Source organism: Lepus europaeus, chromosome 7 (genome assembly GCF_033115175.1).
Source record: "Lepus europaeus isolate LE1 chromosome 7, mLepTim1.pri, whole genome shotgun sequence".
NCBI classification, from domain to species: domain Eukaryota; kingdom Metazoa; phylum Chordata; class Mammalia; order Lagomorpha; family Leporidae; genus Lepus; species Lepus europaeus.
The window spans coordinates 67815271-67832826 of NC_084833.1; the positions used below are offsets into that span (position 1 = coordinate 67815271).

General features: G+C 43.3%; 1 protein-coding gene across 5 annotated transcripts in view; it reads right to left on the minus strand.

Moving 5' to 3' along the window:
* NARS2 (asparaginyl-tRNA synthetase 2, mitochondrial) overlaps nt 1-17556 on the minus strand; it is a 149435-nt gene that overhangs the window by 105917 nt on the left and 25962 nt on the right. For all 5 annotated transcript variants that reach the window (XM_062196777.1, XM_062196780.1, XM_062196776.1 and 2 more), the window contains exon 5: nt 16277-16357. In XM_062196777.1, coding sequence (XP_062052761.1) covers nt 16277-16357 — 81 coding nt within the window. The remainder of the gene's footprint in view (nt 1-16276; nt 16358-17556) is intronic.

Here is a 17556-nt window from a genome sequence, read left to right on the forward strand (position 1 = left end):
CAGGTCAAAAATCTCTTTATCTGTCCGCAACTCCATGTCTTACAAATACATTTTTAAAAAGAAAAATACATTAAGATTCCATTTTACATCCATGATACAGGCAAAATTTTAAAAGACTGAATATTAGCAGATGTTGCCAAGGATGTATAACAGCATACCCTGCTGGTGGGAGTTTAAATACTTCCCTTCCAGTAAAATTTGGATTTATCCAGGAAAGCTGAGGCTGTAAACATGTACTTCCCCAACTCTGCATACAACTTTGAAGGCATATTGAAATCACCCAGAGAGCTCTGAAAAATACTAAAGCTTAAGTCTCATTCCTAGAGATTGTGACTTAATTGGAACATGATACTAAGCAAAAAGCAGCTCATCACAAAAAAAAACCACAAAACAACAACAACAAAACAGGGCCGGCGCCATGGCTCAATAGGCTAATCCTCCGCCTGTGGTGCTGGCACCCCAGGTTCTAGTCCCGGTCAGGGTGCCGGATTTTGTCCCGGTTGCCCCTCTTCCAGTCCAGCTCTCTGCTGTGGCCTGGGAGTGCAGTGGAGGATGGCCCAAGTGCTTGGGCCCTGCACCCGCATGGGAGACCAGGAGAAGCACCTGGCTCCTGCCTTCGGATCAGCGCGATGCGCCAGCCACAGCATGCTGGCCACGGCGGCCATTGGGGGGTGAACCAACGGTAAAGGAAGACCTTTCTATCTGTCTCTCTCTCTCACTGTCCTCTCTGCCTGTCAAAAAAAAAAAAAAAAAAAAAAGTATGATTCTATTTATGCAAGGTGAAAACTACAAAACTAAACAATATTTTGTCTAGGAGTATATTCAAGTGATAAAACTTAAAAAAATCATGTGAATAATAAATGCAAAATTCAACAAAGTGGGAAAGGGATTAAGATGGGATGAGCAAGGTACAAAGTTAAAAATCAAAGGTACTGGCCGGCGCCCCGGCTCACTAGGCTAATCCTCCACCTGCGGCGCCAGCACTCCGGGTTCTAGTCATGGTTGGGGCGCCGTTTCTGTCCCAGTTGCTCCTCTTCCTCTGCTGTGGCCCAGGAAGGCAGTGGAGGATGGCCCAGGTCTTTGGGCCCTGTACCCGCATCGGAGACCAGGAAAAAAGCACCTGGCTCCTGGCTTCTGATTGGCGCAGCACGCTGGCTGTAGCAGCCATTTGGGGGGTGAACCAATGGAAGGAAGACCTTTCACACTCTCTCTCTAACTCTGCCTGTCAAAAAAAAAAAAAAGAAAAAAAGAAAAAAAACAAAGGTACTATGATCTGGTTTTTAAGTTTAGTAGTCAGTATAAACATAGGCCACACACTATCTATGTAGCTTATATAATTTGATATTCAATATTTAATAAAATGAGTTAAATATTACTAGCTATTTATGTAAAAAAGAACAATACTCCATAGTGTTTGCCAACAGCAGGCTGTCAGTAAACGTTACACTCCTTCCCCAAGGAATATAAAAAGCGTGGGAAGACACAGCAGGAATGCTTTACTTCAGTGAGGCGTCATTCTTTAAGAGTTGCCAGTTAACTAATAAATGGAGCCTTCCTTAACTTCAGAACCCTGGTGGGTGTTCTGCTATCTTTTTCAAAGGCTGACCTCAGAAGTCAGTGGGGTGGGTGTCAGCAGCATTTACTGCTGACAAACAGCTCTGTTTTATGTACAGCTCGGCCCTTCCTCTGGCTTCTGACAAATCTTTCTCAGCTCAGCTCCTTCATCAAAAACAAAGGTAATTCGATCAATGAATGTTTGTATTTGACCAGAAGAAAGAGTAGGGAAAGAATGTGTTTCTATTTGCTGGTTCTCTCCTCAGTTGTCTGTGATAGTGCCCTGCTGGGACTAAAGCAGAAATGCAATCCTGGCCTCCCACAGTGGTGTTAGGAATCCAATTACATGAACCATGGAAGGGTCTACAGCAGCAGGAGGCTGGAATCAGGACTGGAGGTGGGTATCAAACTTAGGTAGTCTGGTATCCTAACAACTAAGCCAAATGTTCACCCCGTTTTATTATCATTAAAAAAATTTTGGTGGGGGAAGGGTGGCATTGTGGCACAGAGGGTTAAGCTGCTGCCTGGGATGCCAGCTTCCCCTACTGCAGTCCCAGCTGCTCTGCTTTTGATCCCGCTCTCTGCTAATGCACCTGGGAAGGCAGAGGAAGATGGCCCAAGTACTTGGGCCCCTGCCACCCATGTGGGAGATCTAGATGGAAGTTATAGGCTCCTGGTTTCAAGTCCCGCCCAGCCCTGAACATTGTAGCAATTTGGGGAGCGAACCAGCAGATGGAAGGTTCCTTTTTTCTTTGTCTCTCCCTCCATCTCTGTCACTCTGCCTTTCAAATAAAGAAAATAAATCTTTAAAAAAAACTTCTAAATTGTTATGTATTTTCTATTTGAAAGGCAGAGAGAGAGAGAGAGAGAGAGAGAGAGAGAGAAACAGAGACTGCCAATCCAATGGTTCACTCCTCAACTCACGACAGCCTGGGCTGGACTAGACTTAAGTTGGGAAGCCAATCTTGGTCTTCCACACAGGTGGAAGGCACTCAGCTACTTCAGCTATTTATTATCTGCTGGTTCCCAGGGTAAGCCTTAGCAGGGAGCTAGAATTAAAAGCACAGCCAGGATTCAAACTCAGCACTCTGATATGGGATGTGGGCATCTGAAGTAGCATCTCAACCACTATGGCAAATGTTCACTTCCTTTTTTTGTTTGTTTGTTTAGCATGGTCAGCAAGCATTTATGGAGCATCTATACATAAGCCAAGTATTGAACAAAAGTATACAAGACAGACATGGTTTCTGCCCTCCTCAAGGCCAACGGAGTCCTACTTCAAAGGGTTGCTGCAAAGATCATATAATATATAAAGGAATATGAGGGTCTAGGGTTGTGGCTCAAAGGGTTAAGCTGCAGTTGGTGATACTGGCATCCCAAATTGGAGCTGGTTCAAGTCCTGGCTGCTCTGCTTCCCATCAAGCTCCCTACTAATGCACCTGGGAAAGCAGAAGATGGCCCAAGCACTTGGGCTTCTGCCACCCACGTGGGAGACCTGGGAGTCCCAAACAACTGGCTTCAGCCTGGCCCAACCCTGGCCACTGTAGTCATTTGGAGAGTGAAGGAAGACTTCTCTTTCTGTCTTTCCAAGATAGATTTATTTTCTTTATTTGAAAGTCAGAGTGACAGAAACAGAGAAGGCAGGGTGGGGTGGGGTGGGGAAATAAGAGATCTCCCATCTACTGGTTTACCCCCAAATGACTGCAATGGCTAAGACTGGATGGAAGCCAGGAGCTAGAGCTCCGTCCAGGTCTCCCATGTCAGTGGCAGGGGCCCAAGCACTTTGGCCATCTCAGTTGCTTCCCTAGGTACATCAGCATGGAGTCAGATGGAAAGTGGAACAGCCAGGGCTTGAACCAAAACTCATATGAGATGCTGGCATTGCAGGAGGCTGTACCACAAGACCAGCCCTGGTAAATAGATTAAAAAAAAAAAGGCTGGCATCAGAATCAATGTAAAAGAACTATAAAATAATGAGCCCCAAGACAAGTGGATTCAGATTTTGCAATATTTTTATATTTACAATGATTTGACAAAGTGCATCCTTATAATATCTACAATGTTTTTAATATGGCTAGCTTTCAGGACTGGTGCTGCGGTGCAGCAGGTTAAAGCCCTGGCCAGCAGTGCCGGCATCTCAGATAGGCACTGGTTGGAGTTCTGGCTACTCCACTTCTGATCCAGCTCCCTGCTAATGGTCCTGGGAAAGCAATGGAAGATGGCTCAAGTCCTTGGGCCCCTGCACCCACAAGGGAGACCCAAAGGAAGCTCCTGGGGATTGGCTCAGCTCTGGCCACTGCAGCCATTTGGAGAACGAACCAGCAGAGATGGGAGACCTCTCTCTCTCCCTACCTCTCTCTGTAACGCTTTCAAGTATATTAAATATATATATATATATATATATATATATATATATATATATATATATATCGACAAGCAGAGTGGACAGTGAGAGAGAGAGAGACAGAGAGAAAAGTCTTCCTTTAGCATTGGTTCACCCTCCAATGGCTGCTGCGCTGTGGCCAGCGCACCGCGCTGATCCAAAGGCAGGAGCCAGGTGCTTCTCCTGGTCTCCCATGGGGCGCAGGGCCCAAGCACTTGGGCCATCCTCCACTGCACTCCTGGGCCACAGCAGAGAGCTGGGCTGGAAGAGGGGCAACTGGGACAGAATCCGGTGCCCTGACCGGGACTAGAACCCAGTGTGTTGGCGCCGCAGGCGGAGGATTAGCCTCATGAGCTGCGGCGCCAGCCTAAAATAAATATTTTTTAAAATATGGCTAGCTTTCAAATTCAAATAATTTTGGTGGCATTTATTACAGTAGGATTTTGGGTTTTTTCTTTTTCATTTAAAAATCTTAATTCATGTTGCTGAAAGGCAAAACAGAAATAACTTCGTAAGTCAAACAGCAGTAGCACAGTATGTTTTAACTTCGTAAGTCAAACAGCAGTAGCACAGTATGTTTTACAGAAAAAGAGACTTAAGAAATGTTTATAGGATCAATCAAATAGCACAATTTTAGTTCAGTTGTGTGGCTAATGGGTTGTGAGCATTAAGAATGTATTCTACATAGTGGATACCGCAGGATGGATGAAAGAGCTTGGCCTTCTGGACAGAAGCAACAGCGGGTTCTTTTAGTCCACTGTCATGAGGGAATTCTTTTTTTCTTTTTAAACCATAGTGTTAAATCACAAGATCCTCACTTCACAGGGAAGCAGTCTAAACACAATGCAGAGGAAAGCACAATAGCCTTTGAGGTCAGCCTTGCTTCTCTTAATCTAGTGTGCCATTTTCTTTCTCTCCCTTACTTTTAATTGAGAAAGTAATACATAAAATTAAAGTTGGAAAAAAATCAATACCACATTCTGACCATTGATTTTAATACTGACAAATAAAAACTAGTACAACCTCCTTTAAGAAAAAATTATCAAAATGTCTTTATGAAGTTTTAGATTCTACAGCTGTAATCACTCATGTGCAAAATGAATAGTGTGTAATAATATTTTATGTAGAGTTATTCACAATAGCTTTAAAAGACTAGAAACAGTAAAAATTCCATCAGTAAAAGAATAGGTTAAATATATTAAAATGCTTACACCAATACAAGGGAATAGCATGTACTTTTAAAACAATGGGGAAGATTTTTTTTAAATCTTTTTTTTTTTTTAATTTATTTGACAGAGTTAGACAGTGAGAGAGAGGGAGAGAGAGAGGGAAAGGTCCTCCATCCAATGGTTCACCCCCCAAATGGCTGCTATGGCAAAGCTACGCTAATCTGAAGCCAGGAGCCAGGTGCTTCTTCCTGGTCTCCTATGCAGTACAGGGGCCCAAGCACTTGGGCCATCCTCCACTGCCTTCCCGAGCCACAGCAGAGAGCTGGACTGGAAGAGGAGCAACAGGGATAGAACCCGGGGCCACTATGTGATGCCAGCGCCACAGGCGGAGGATTAACCAAGTGCGCCACGGCGCTGGCCCCAAGGTGGGGAGGGGGGGAGATTTTTGGAAGAAGCAAAAAGAGGTACCAAAAGATGAAAAGAGCAGAGGTAGAACCTTGGTGAACAGTAAGCTACCATTTGTGTAAAAATTAAATGTACAAAAAGATACATATGTCCTGTGTAAAAATAAAACACCTCTGGATGAAGAGGTAGGAAACAGATAATCATGGAGATCTGGGTGGCTGGGAGTCACAAGTAAAGGGGAAGTTGAATGCCTACATTCCTTACCAGAGGACTGAGGTTTGAGTCCCAGCTCCACTCCTGATTCCAGCTCTCTGCTCACGTGCATCCTGGGACACAGCAGGTAATTGTTCAAGTAGTTGAGGCCCTGTCATCCACAAGGAAAGCTCAACTGTAGTTCCCAGTTTGCAGCTTTTGTCTGGCACAGCCCTGGCTGCTGTCCAACTGGAGGATGGAAACTGTCTCTCTCTCTCTCTCTCTGTATCTCAAATAAATAAAATAAATATATACTTGAAAAAAATCCAAATGCCACGAAAGAGTATGCCCTATGCCCGGGGCACATTGTACCGACAGTCTGTCTCCCTAGATAGGTTGTAGTGTCATGCAGAAAATGCTCCACCTGCATAGAAACAGACATCCTGAACAGCAAAGAAAATTATTAGTCTTAAGAAGAAAAGCGCTGCAAAGTTAAAATAGCCTTTAGAAAATATTAGTAAGCAGTTAAAAGGGAGCTTTACACATTCTAGGTGGGGAAGCAAACTGAGTTGCAACAAACCATTAAAGAACAATTGAATGTTAAAGGAGCTGAGGGGACTGAACACAAGTATAATAACAGATGGAAGAAGGGAAGCACTCCTATCAATATTAGCTGAAAAACTGTCATTTTCAGAAGAGGTTTCAACCGAGTTAGCCCATATACCATCTAAAAAGTTTAAAAATAAATAAGTAAGAGTATTTAAAAAGTAAAAAAAAAAAAAAAATTAGGCAGAACCCAAGGGATATATGCCATAAATAACCTAGCTATAAAACTTTGCAACCACCCAAGTTTCTGAGGTCCTGTAATTTCTTGTTATATTTCTCTAGAAGGTACAACAGTTTGGAAAAGAAAATGTGCTTACACCAGCCTGCTCCTGCATACCAAGTTTTCCTTATTTTCAATTAGCATTTTAAAGTTTTCATACGTGTTATTCACTTAATCCTTATAACCTATAAGCATAGTAGTATTCACATTTTTCAAGTGAGGAAACTGAAGATCGTTCTGGTGAAAAGGAGTCAAAGTGTGACTTGCCTTTCCCCCACTTTCTGGCATGAGAGTGGGGGGAGCTTCTTAGACCGACTACTCAGTGAAATGGCCAAAGTTACAGAAAACAAAAACAACCTCTCTCTCACCAACCATTTAAATCAGGGGTGGGAAATATCCAGTCCATGGGCGGCATAAGGCCTGCATAAGGCATTTGGTCTGCTCCTGCTTATGGCAACCACAGGTGGGACTCGAAATTTGATAAATCTATAGCAGGCTAATTTTTAAGCTGATGATTCTATATGGCCCACGAATGATGTTATAAGCACCCAAAAGGCCCTAGACAGAAAAAAAGTTCTCTACCCCTACAGTATCTGGAAATGACCTTAAGAGTACACAACAAATGAAGAAACACCTATTCAAGAAAAGTCACTAACATTTGGTAAGGATAGAGTCTGTGGGGTCTCAACTAGGTCTATTCTCTCCTTCCCCTTCACAGCTCAGCATGACAGACACACACACCAGACTGACAGCCACCCACACAGGGGTCTCTGTTTATGCCCCTGTTCTCAGTTAAAGGACTCCTGCACCCTAGCCCACAGGCTGTGGGTTCCATGTCAGGAGGGAAAGACAATGACACCTGGGTATGCTGCTACCCCCTCCACCAAACACTGAACTCCTAAGTCAGGAGGTCAATTGGAGAGAAACATCCATTGTCCCTGTCTCCAGCTTGACAGGCGTGGCTCAGAGATTCTGCCTGGATGGAAAAACAGGCCATAAACAGAGGCCCAACTCTCTAAAGGAGGTGACTTCATGTGCAACAGAGTGTGGAAAGGCACCTGGAGCGTACTCTCCAAAACAGTGTGCTTGTGATGAAGGCAACTTGAGATAGATTCACTGGAGATAAAGGCTAAACCGTAGACCTGTCAGTTTTCTGGAAAGAAAACTGTGAAGAGCCCTTATGGGGTAAGAAACACCGACCTTGGAACTATCAAAACACTGAACTTCGAACTATCCCCAAAAAGGGGTCTGAAACTGATTACATCAGTTTGTGGAGGGATTTATGCCCAGGACTTTGCTGAAACTAGTGCATTGTCAGTGTTGTGGCACAGTGGTTTAAGCCATGGCCTGCAATGCTGCAACTCATATTAGAGCACGGGTTCAAGTCCTGACTGCTTCACTTCTGATACAGCTGCCTGCTAATGTGTCTAGGAAAGCAGAAGATGGTCCAAGTTCTTGGACCCTTTGACCCACGTGGGATATACAGATAGAGTTCCTGGCCTGGCTCAGCCCTGACTGTCACAGCCATTTGGGGTAGTGAATCAATAGATGGAAAATGTCTTTCTCAGTCTCTGCCTCTTTCTGTTATTCTGCCTTTCAAAGAAATAAATCTTTAAAAAAAAAAAAAGCACAATCAATCTTCGAATAATGGAGTTTATACAGAAACTTCTATTCAACGATAACAAAAAACCACACAATTAAAAAGTGGGCAAAGGACTAGTATAGATTTTTTTTTTTTTTTACAGGCAGAGTGGATAGTGAGAGAGAGAGAGACAGAGAGAAAGGTCTTCCTTTTTGCTGCTGGTTCACCCTCCAACGGCTGCTGCGGCTGGCGCATCTCGCTGATCCGAAGCCAGGAGCCAGGTGCTTCTCCTGGTCTCCCATGTGGGTGCAGGGCCCAAGCACTTGGGCCATCCTCCACTGCCTTCCCGGGCCATAGCAGAGAGCTGGCCTGGAAGAGGGGCAACCAGGATAGAATCTGGCGCCCCGACCGGGACTAGAACCCGGTGTGCCAGTGCCGCAAGGCGGAGGATTAGCCTGTTAAGCCACGGCGCTGGCCCAGTACAGATGTTTTTCTAAGGAAGATACACAAGAGTCAGTATGTGTAGGAAAAGGTGCTCAGCATCCTTAGTCATCAGGGAGATGGACATCAAAGCCAAAGGATGACTAAAATCAAAAGTAACAAGTGTAGGCAAGGACACGGTGAACTGGAACTTTCACACATGCTGGTGGTAAAATGGCATGATCACTCCAGAAAATACAAGGGTCTTTAAAAAAGTTCCTGGAAATACAGAATTAAAAGTTAAGTTTAGGGGTGGGTGTTCAGTCTAGTGGTAAAGATGCTGGTTAGGATACACATCAGAGTACCTGGGTTTACTTCAGCTCCTGACTCCAGCTTCCTATTAATGCAAACCCTGGTAGGCAATAGTGAAGGCTTACATAATTAGGTCCCTGCCACCTATGTGAAATCTGCACTGGGTTCCTGGATCCTTGCTTCACCCTCAGGTGCATTTTTTGAGGATCTTTTTGAAATACCTTCACAGTCTGGCAGTTTTTCAAAATGTTCAGCATAGCTACCCTATGACCCAGAAATTCCACCCAAGAGAAATGAAATCATATGTTTATCCACAGAAAATTTTGCAAATGTGTACAGCAGCATTCATAACAGCCAAAAAGTAGAAATAACACAAATATCCATCAACTGATAAACAGATAAACAAAATGTGGTACATTCACATAATGAGACACTAGTTGGATATGAAAGGGAATAAAGCATTGATAAATGCTACAACATGGATAAACCTTAATAGCACTATGCTAAGTTAAAGAAGCCAGTCACAAAAGACCATGTTATATGACTCCATTTTTATGAAATGTTTCAGGAGAGACAAATCTATAGAAAATAGATTAGTGGGGGCCAGTGCTGTGGCGTAGCAGGTTAAGCTGCTATCTAAGGTGCCAGCATCCCCTATGGGCATCAGTTTAAGTCCTAGCTGCTCTACTTCTCATCTAGCACCCTGCTAATGTGCCTGGGAAAGCAGCAGAATTGACCCAAGTGCTTGGGCCACTGCACCCACGTAGGAGACCTGGAAGAAGCTCTTGGCTCCTGGCTTTGGATCAGCTTAGCTCCAGCCATTGTGGTCACTTGGGCAGTAAACCAGCAGATGGAAGACCTCTCTTCTGTCTCTATCTCTCCCTCTGTAACACTGCCTTTCAAATTAAAAAAAAAAAAAAAAATCCCCTTCAAAATCTTCCTTCTTAAAAAAGCAAAAGAAAATAGATTAGTGGTTAGTTAGAGCTGGAAATAGGAATAACTAGGGCCTGCTAATGCATATAACACTTATGGAGTGATGGAAATATCTTCCAATTACATCGTGGTGACTGGCTGCACAATATACTAATAACCATTGTACAGTACATTTTAAGTGGGTAAATTTGATGGTATATGAAATGTCTCAATGAAACTTTAAAAAAAAAACATACTCTATCTCCTCATTCCTTCCTAAAGCTATCCAACTTTATTTTCTATGATTTCCCCCAACATGAGTCTTCTAATCTGTCCACATGGAGTCTAATATAAATTCCTTGCTCATTTCGATTCTGATTGTTTTCACACTGTTCTGCTTACACAGAACATCATCGCTAAGGTACAGTCAAGTTAACATAATCTTTTTCAAGATTTTTCTATTCAAGTCAGTCCCTCACTGATAAATTTTCCCCTAGATTCCATACTACTAATTGGTAACAATGTAATCTCAAATGATTATATAAAAAGTTTCACTTTAGTCTCCCAATAACTTCTGTAGTCACTGCTACAATTCTAATTATTAAATCAATCTGTTTATCTTTCTTTTTTTCTTTTTTTCTTTTTGACAGGCAGAGTGGACAGTGAGAGTGAGTGAGTGAGAGAGAAAGAGAAAGAGAAAGAGAGAGAGAGAGAGAAAGAGAGAGAGAGAGAAAGCTCTTCCTTTTCCATTGGTTCAAACCCCAATGGCTGCTGCGGCCGGCACAATGCGCTGATCTGAAGCCAGGAGCCAGGTGCTTTTCCTGGTCTCCCATGCGGGTGCAGGGCCCAAGCACTTGGGCCATCCTCCACTGCACTCCTGGGCCACAGCAGAGAGCTGGACAGGAATAGGAGCGACCGGGACTAGAACCCGGTGTGCCGGCGCTGCAGGAGGAGGATTAGCCTAGTGAGCCGTGGCGCCGGCCTATCTCTTTATCTTCTTAGGGACAAACTATAGACCCTCCTGGACCTACAATGGGGCTATATCCAGATACATCCATTTTAGGTTGAGAACATGTTCATTTAGTTGAAAATGGACTTAATACACCTAATATGCTGAACATGGTAGATCAGTCACACTGTAGAGTATGGGTTGTTTACTCTGGTCCTCATATGGCTGACTGGGAACTGCCTAGCACCTTGAGAGCATTGTATCACACAGATTGCTGGCCCAGGGAAAGATCAGAATTCAAAACTACAATCTCTACTGAATGAGTGTCACTTCTTCACCATTGCAGAGTCTGAAAATCATGTTGGAGACCATCTGTAGTTAGGCCACAACTGTAAGGACGCAACATAATTTTGCAAACTCTGCTAGTGCTATAAGACAAAGAGGACCAATCATGCAAACAAGTAATACTGTAGGGTAAGTAGGATCAAGAGTGAATGAAAAGCATGCTCCATCCTTTATCAACTCCTGGCAACTCACTAGCTTTATAGGCTAGAATCTCAGCTATACCTTTATGACTCCCTTGACTTTTAGTGCAGCATCTTGAACAGAGATGGTACCAAATGTCTGCTGAATAACAAATGAATGCCTGGAATGCAACTATGTATGTATTCAATAGTACCCAAACTTCAACAAATATCCAAAGTCTTAAAGCAGGAAGTGGGCCAGAAGGAAAGAAAATCAAAATCATAGTGTATGTATGTACTTTTCAACAAGAGTATTTGAAGTGTATGCTCTTACTGTGTTTTTTCAAGGTGAACTCTTACAGCTGCCCTTACACCTGAATAGGCACTAAGCATCCTTATCTTTAAATAGTTAAGGATAGTTCATTGTTGTAAGGGAGAAAGAGAGCACCTTTAAGAGAAGGAAGAATTTAAATATAAGCCTGTGGCCAGCATCGTGGCTCAGTGGGTTAAGCAGCTGCTAATGACATAAGCATTCCATATCATGGTGCTGTCAAGTCCTGGCTACTCTGCTTTCAAACCAGCTTCCTGCTAATGCATCTAGGAAGGCAGATGATGGCCCAAATGCCTGGGCCCCTGCCATGTGAGAGACCCTGATGTAGTTCCTGGTTCCTGGCATCAGGCTGGCCCAGGCCTGGCTGTTGTGGCCACCAGGGGAGTGAACCAGTGGGTGGAAGATTTCTCTCTCTCTCTCTGGCTCTATCAAATAAATAAATACACCATTAACATATGTATATAAACATGTGTGTGTATGTGTGGGTGGATGGGTGTGTAAGAGAGAGATCAAACTAGGTGTCAAGATTCAAATTTCTATGCCTCTACACACAGCCAGAAAGAAATTAACAAAATGAATCTTGGAAGTACAGAGACGCTTGAGGTGTGAGTAAGAGCACTGCTGGGGGGCCAGTGCTGTGGTGCAATGGGTTAAAGCCCCAATCCGCAGCACCAGCATTCTATATGGCTGCTAGTTTGATTCCCGGCTGCTCCACTTCTGATCCTTGCAAATGAGCCTGGGAAAGCAGAAGATGGCCCAAGTGCTTGGGCCCCTGCACCCATGTGGGAGACCCAGAAGAAGCTCCTGGCTCTGGATCAGCTCAGCTCCAGCCACTGCAGCCATCTGGGGAGTGAACTAGCAGATAGAAGACCTCTCTCTCTCTCTAACTCTGTTTTTGAAATAAATAAATAAATAAATAAATAAGCAAGCAAGCAAGCAGGAAAGAAAGAAAGAAAGAAAGAGAGAGAGAGGGAGGGAGGGAGGGAGGGAGGGAGGTAAAGAAAGAAAAAGAAAGAAAGAAAGAAAGAAGGAAAGAAGGAAGGAAGGAAGGAAAGAAAGAAGGAAAGAGAGAAAGAGAGAGAGAGAGACAGACAGAAAGAGAAAGAGAGAAAGAAAAGAAAAGAAAAGAAAAGAAAAAAGAAAAGAAAAGAAAAGAGCACTGCTTTCAAAGGAAAGAGGGTTGGCAGTTCCAAAAGCCAAGTCTGAATAGTTGAAGAACAACAGATCACACAATGAAACCTGATCTAGACCCTGATGCAAGAGCCCAGGATCAACGAAATCAAGAGCATTCTGGTCCTCTGAATAGCCAAGTCTAATTCCACTATGACCTAAAAAACAAACACAGAACAAATCTTTAAAGCTTCAGAAGTACTATTTGTTCTCTTCTTTTTTTATTCCTACCCACCTGGTACTTGCTTTGGGTTATGCAGAAGCCAGAAAACTTGCTCACAAGACCTAATCCTCCAGGTCTGCTTAGGGGATGTGCCTAGTTGTAAAGCACTCATCTCCAAATGCATCACTGTTAAGGACTGTTTTTTTTTTTTTTTTTTTTTGGTTTGTTTTTAAAGATTTATTTATTTAAAAGTCAGAGAAAGACAGAGAGGGAAAGAAAGAGATCCTCCGGCCGGCGCCGCGGCTCACTAGGCTAATCCTCCGCCTAGCGGCGCCGGCACACCGGGTTCTAGTCCCGGTCGGGGCACCGATCCTGTCCCGGTTGCCCCTCTTCCAGGCCAGCTCTCTGCTGTGGCCAGGGAGTGCAGTGGAGGATGGCCCAAGCCCTTGGGCCCTGCACCCCATGGGAGACCAGGATAAACACCTGGCTCCTGCCATCGGATCAGCGCGGTGTGCCGGCCGCAGCGCGCTACCGCGGCGGCCATTGGAGGGTGAACCAACGGCAAAAAAGGAAGACCTTTCTCTCTGTCTCTGTCTCTCACTGTCCACTCTGCCTGTCAAAAATAAAAAAAATAAAAATAAAAAAAAAATAAAAAAAAAAAAAGAAAGAGATCCTCCATCCGCTGGTTCACTCCCCAGATGTCTGCAATGCCCAGGGCTGAGCCAGGCTGAAACCAGGAGCCAGGAGCTTCTTCTGGATGTCCCACATGGGTGCAGGGGCCCATGCACTTGACCATCCTCCGCTACTTTCCACAGGCCATTAGCAGGGAGCTGGATGGGAAGTGGAGCATTTGGGACTTGAACTAGCACCCAAATGGGACACCAGCCTTGCAGGCAGTGGCTTTATGTTACACCACAACACCGACCCTGTTAAGGACTTTTAAAATTGTTTAAACTGGGTACTTTTAATAATTACAAGTAATTTTACTTAAAAATTATTTCAAATTATAATTTTCTTTTGTTTTCATTTATTTGTTAAATTTCAATGGTTTAAATTAAGGGATTATAAAATGTATTTAATGAGGGGAATTTCTCTTAACTTCAATATTCAGAAGCATAAAGGTACAAAGAGAAAATAAACAAGGTAGCGGCCAGCACTGTGGCACAGCGGGTTAAGCCACTGCCTGCAGCGCTGGCATCCAATATGGGTGCCAGTTCAAGTCCTGGATACTCTACTTCTGATCCAGCTCCCTGCTAATGCGCCTGGGAAAGCATTGGAAGATGGTCCAAGAGCTTGGGCCCCTATACCCCTGTGCAAGACCTGGAAGAAGCTCCTGGCTCCTGGCTTCAGACTGCCCCAGGTCCAGCAGATGCAGCCATTTGGGGAGGGAACCAGCAAATGGAAGACCTCTCTCTCTCTCTGCCTCTCCCTCTCTGTAATGCTGCCTTTCAAGTAAATAAACAGATCTTAAAAAATTTAAAATAAACAAGGTAAATACTTGGAGAAAGTATTTTTTAGAATTAATAAATTGTTACTTTGTCATTTGCTGTCTTCTTCAAATTCATATATATAGATGCCAATACTTGCAGTTTTGATGTTCAACAAGGCATTTATATTCTCTTTGTATAAGGCTAATTATTATCAAGATTTCTTCAAATCATATATGAAGAAAGATAGTATTTTTTATTCTTAATGACCCCAACAAGTCAGATACTTCTCTCATTGAATACCTGGGTTCAGTAATAGAAACAAGCAGTATTATTATCATAAGTAAGAAAGCACTGAATTAGAGAAAGCAGTTATATATATCTTATCAGTTGGTAGAATACATCAAATATATAAACAAGAATCTTGACTTTTAGAGATAATCAGTAAATAAATAAATAAAATAAAAAAGTACCACTCTTCAACATTATTATACTACTGGCCAAGAATTTGAAATAGCTGTGAAACTGGTAAATTCAAAAGCTTTCAAACGCTTAGAAGAAAAACTGGTGGGCTAGCACTGTGGCATAGTGGGTAAAGCCGCCGCCTGCAGTGCTAGCATCCCATATGGGCACCAGTTCAAGACCCAGCTACTCAATTTCCGATCCAGCTCTCTGCTATGGCCTTGGAAAGCAGTGGAAAATGGTCCAAGTCCCTGGGCCCCTGCATCCTAGTGGGAGACCTGGAGGAAGCTGCTGGCTCATGGCTTAGGATCGGCCCAGCTCCAGCTGTTGGCAGCCATCTAAGGAGTGAACCTCCACCCCCCCCACCCCGCCTCAGCCTCTGCCACGGCCTCTCTGTAACTCTGCCTTTCAAACAAATAGATAAATCTTAAAAAAACAAAAACAAAAAACAAACAAAAAAAAACTGGTAATGTTTTCTCACCCAAAATAAGGGCAAGCTAACAATGCCTAGTACACATTGGGAGCTCAAAATATGACTGCTAGAAGCTGGCATTGTGGCATAGCAGGTTAAGCCACAGCCTGCAATGCCTGCATCCCGAGACCTGGTCACTCCACTTCCAATCCAGCTCCCTACTAATGGCCTGGGAAAGGAGCAGAAGATGGTCCAAGTGCTTGGGCCCCTCTACTCATGTGGGAGACCCAGATGTAGTTCTTGGCTCTTGACTTCAGCCTGGCCTAGACCTGTCTGTTACAGCCATTTGGAGAGTGAACCAGTGGATAAAAGATTCTCTCTGTGCCTCTTCCTTTCCCTTTCTATAACGTTGCCTTTCAAATAAATAAATACATTTTGAAATAAATACACACACACACACACACAAACCTGGGGTAGGCATTTGGCCTAGCCATTAAGTTGTCTGTTAAGATGCCCAAATACCCACATCAGAGTATGTGGGTACTCAGCTATGGCTCCTGACTCCAGCTTCCTGCTAATGTAGACCCCAGAAGGCAGTGGTGATGACTCAGGCAGCCACCTGGGTTCCTTCCACTCATGTAGGAGACACGGATAGAGTTCCCACACCTGGCTTCTGCTCCAGGCCCAACTCTATCCTAGCCATTGAGAGAACTTTGGGGTGGGTGTTGTTGAGCCAAACTCTACTTTTGAAACAAATAAATTCTCACCCAAAAAAAGAAAAAAGAAAGGGACTTAAGTCCAAACACATTAACGGGGGTTGAATGTGCACAAAAATTTATATTCAAATCCTTATTAATTCCTACAAATTTCTCTAGTTCACTGATTCACAGTGACTTAAGAAAAGCAAATGGAGTAATAAAAGTTCACTTTATTCAATCACAGTGTAAGTGATATGGCAGGTAGGAGAGGACATCAGAGAAGTATGAATTTTCTACACTTTTTTTTTTTAGCGTTACTGCTGACAATTTCAGGTTCTACTCATAGTTTTTGGTCCTCAGAACTTCTTAAGTTAAAGCAAGCCCTCAGGAGAAAATATCAAACAGTAACACACTCATATCTCTTCAGATGGGTAGTACAACTTACTTCAACTTGAAAAAGTTCTCCAGCCCCCTCACAGTCATTGGATGTGATTACTGGGGTATGAATATGCACAAATCCTCGGTCCTAGAAGAAAAAGAAAAGCACTCTTCTCAGTATATTTGCATATGAAACAATTTCAAGTACATGCACCCTAACATACTTTTAAAATGGCACTAATAGGACACCAAATTTCTCCTGGTTCCTCAAATACTCCTAGAAGACTACTAAAACAGTCCAACGTTTTACTATGCACAGCAGCATGAATGATTTTAAATTAGGAACAGACTTAAACATTAGCCAGTCCAACTTCTTCTTTTCAAAGATAGGGAAACTGAGGCCCTCAGAGATTGAGTGACTTGCCAGAAGCTATACAACTGGCCAATGACTGAACCAAGACTGGAAACCAGGTCCTTAGGCTCTCACTTTACTAGTAATTTCATCTTCTCATTTTTCTACTGTACTGGTCATGATTTCACACACACACACACACACACACACACTCCATTTACACACGGCTAATGCATCATGATGCTGTTCACATTGCTAAGGGACTACAAAATGATCAATATGCGGTTCAGTTATCTTGGAATGAAACCTCAATTGTAATGAACCACCAAAAAGGGGAAAAATTAAGGCTAAACAAATAGGGACTGAAGAAATAAGTAGCAAAAAGAGCGGAAATTATTTTTAGCAAGTCTGTGTCATGAAATCAACAGTACACTGGGCACAGGCAGTGCACTTCCTTTGCCTGAAGGAATATTCTGAGCCGCAGCAAACCCAGTCACAGCCCTTCCCATCAGAAGTCTGAGACTATTTCCATTAGTCAACCACAAAAGCTGTTGTAGTGGAATTGAAATAGCCCATCAAATTCAAGGTTATGCTTCTTTCACTTTGACTATGGATGCGGGCAGAAAGTCATGGTCAGTGCAGATGTTGCAGTGTGGGAGAAGAGATAGCTAAAGGGGAATTTACTTACACTAAGGCAGAACATTATGTGTCCAGTGCAAAATTCTGGCCTTAAAATCAATACAATAAATTCATATGTGCACATCTCTGCCAAGACCTGAGGCCTATCATTGGGCAGAATGTAAAACATCTTAGTGTGTTACCTTGGATCTCCCAAACATAACCCTTCACAAATTCTAGAATTCTGGTTACTGGCAAAGTATTCAGTCAGTAACCTGCCTCATGAGGTAGACTGATGAAATAGTCCATCTATACATTAGGGTCTCATAAAGTACACAAATATGTATTTAATGTGACAGCAATATGCCTAGAGGTGC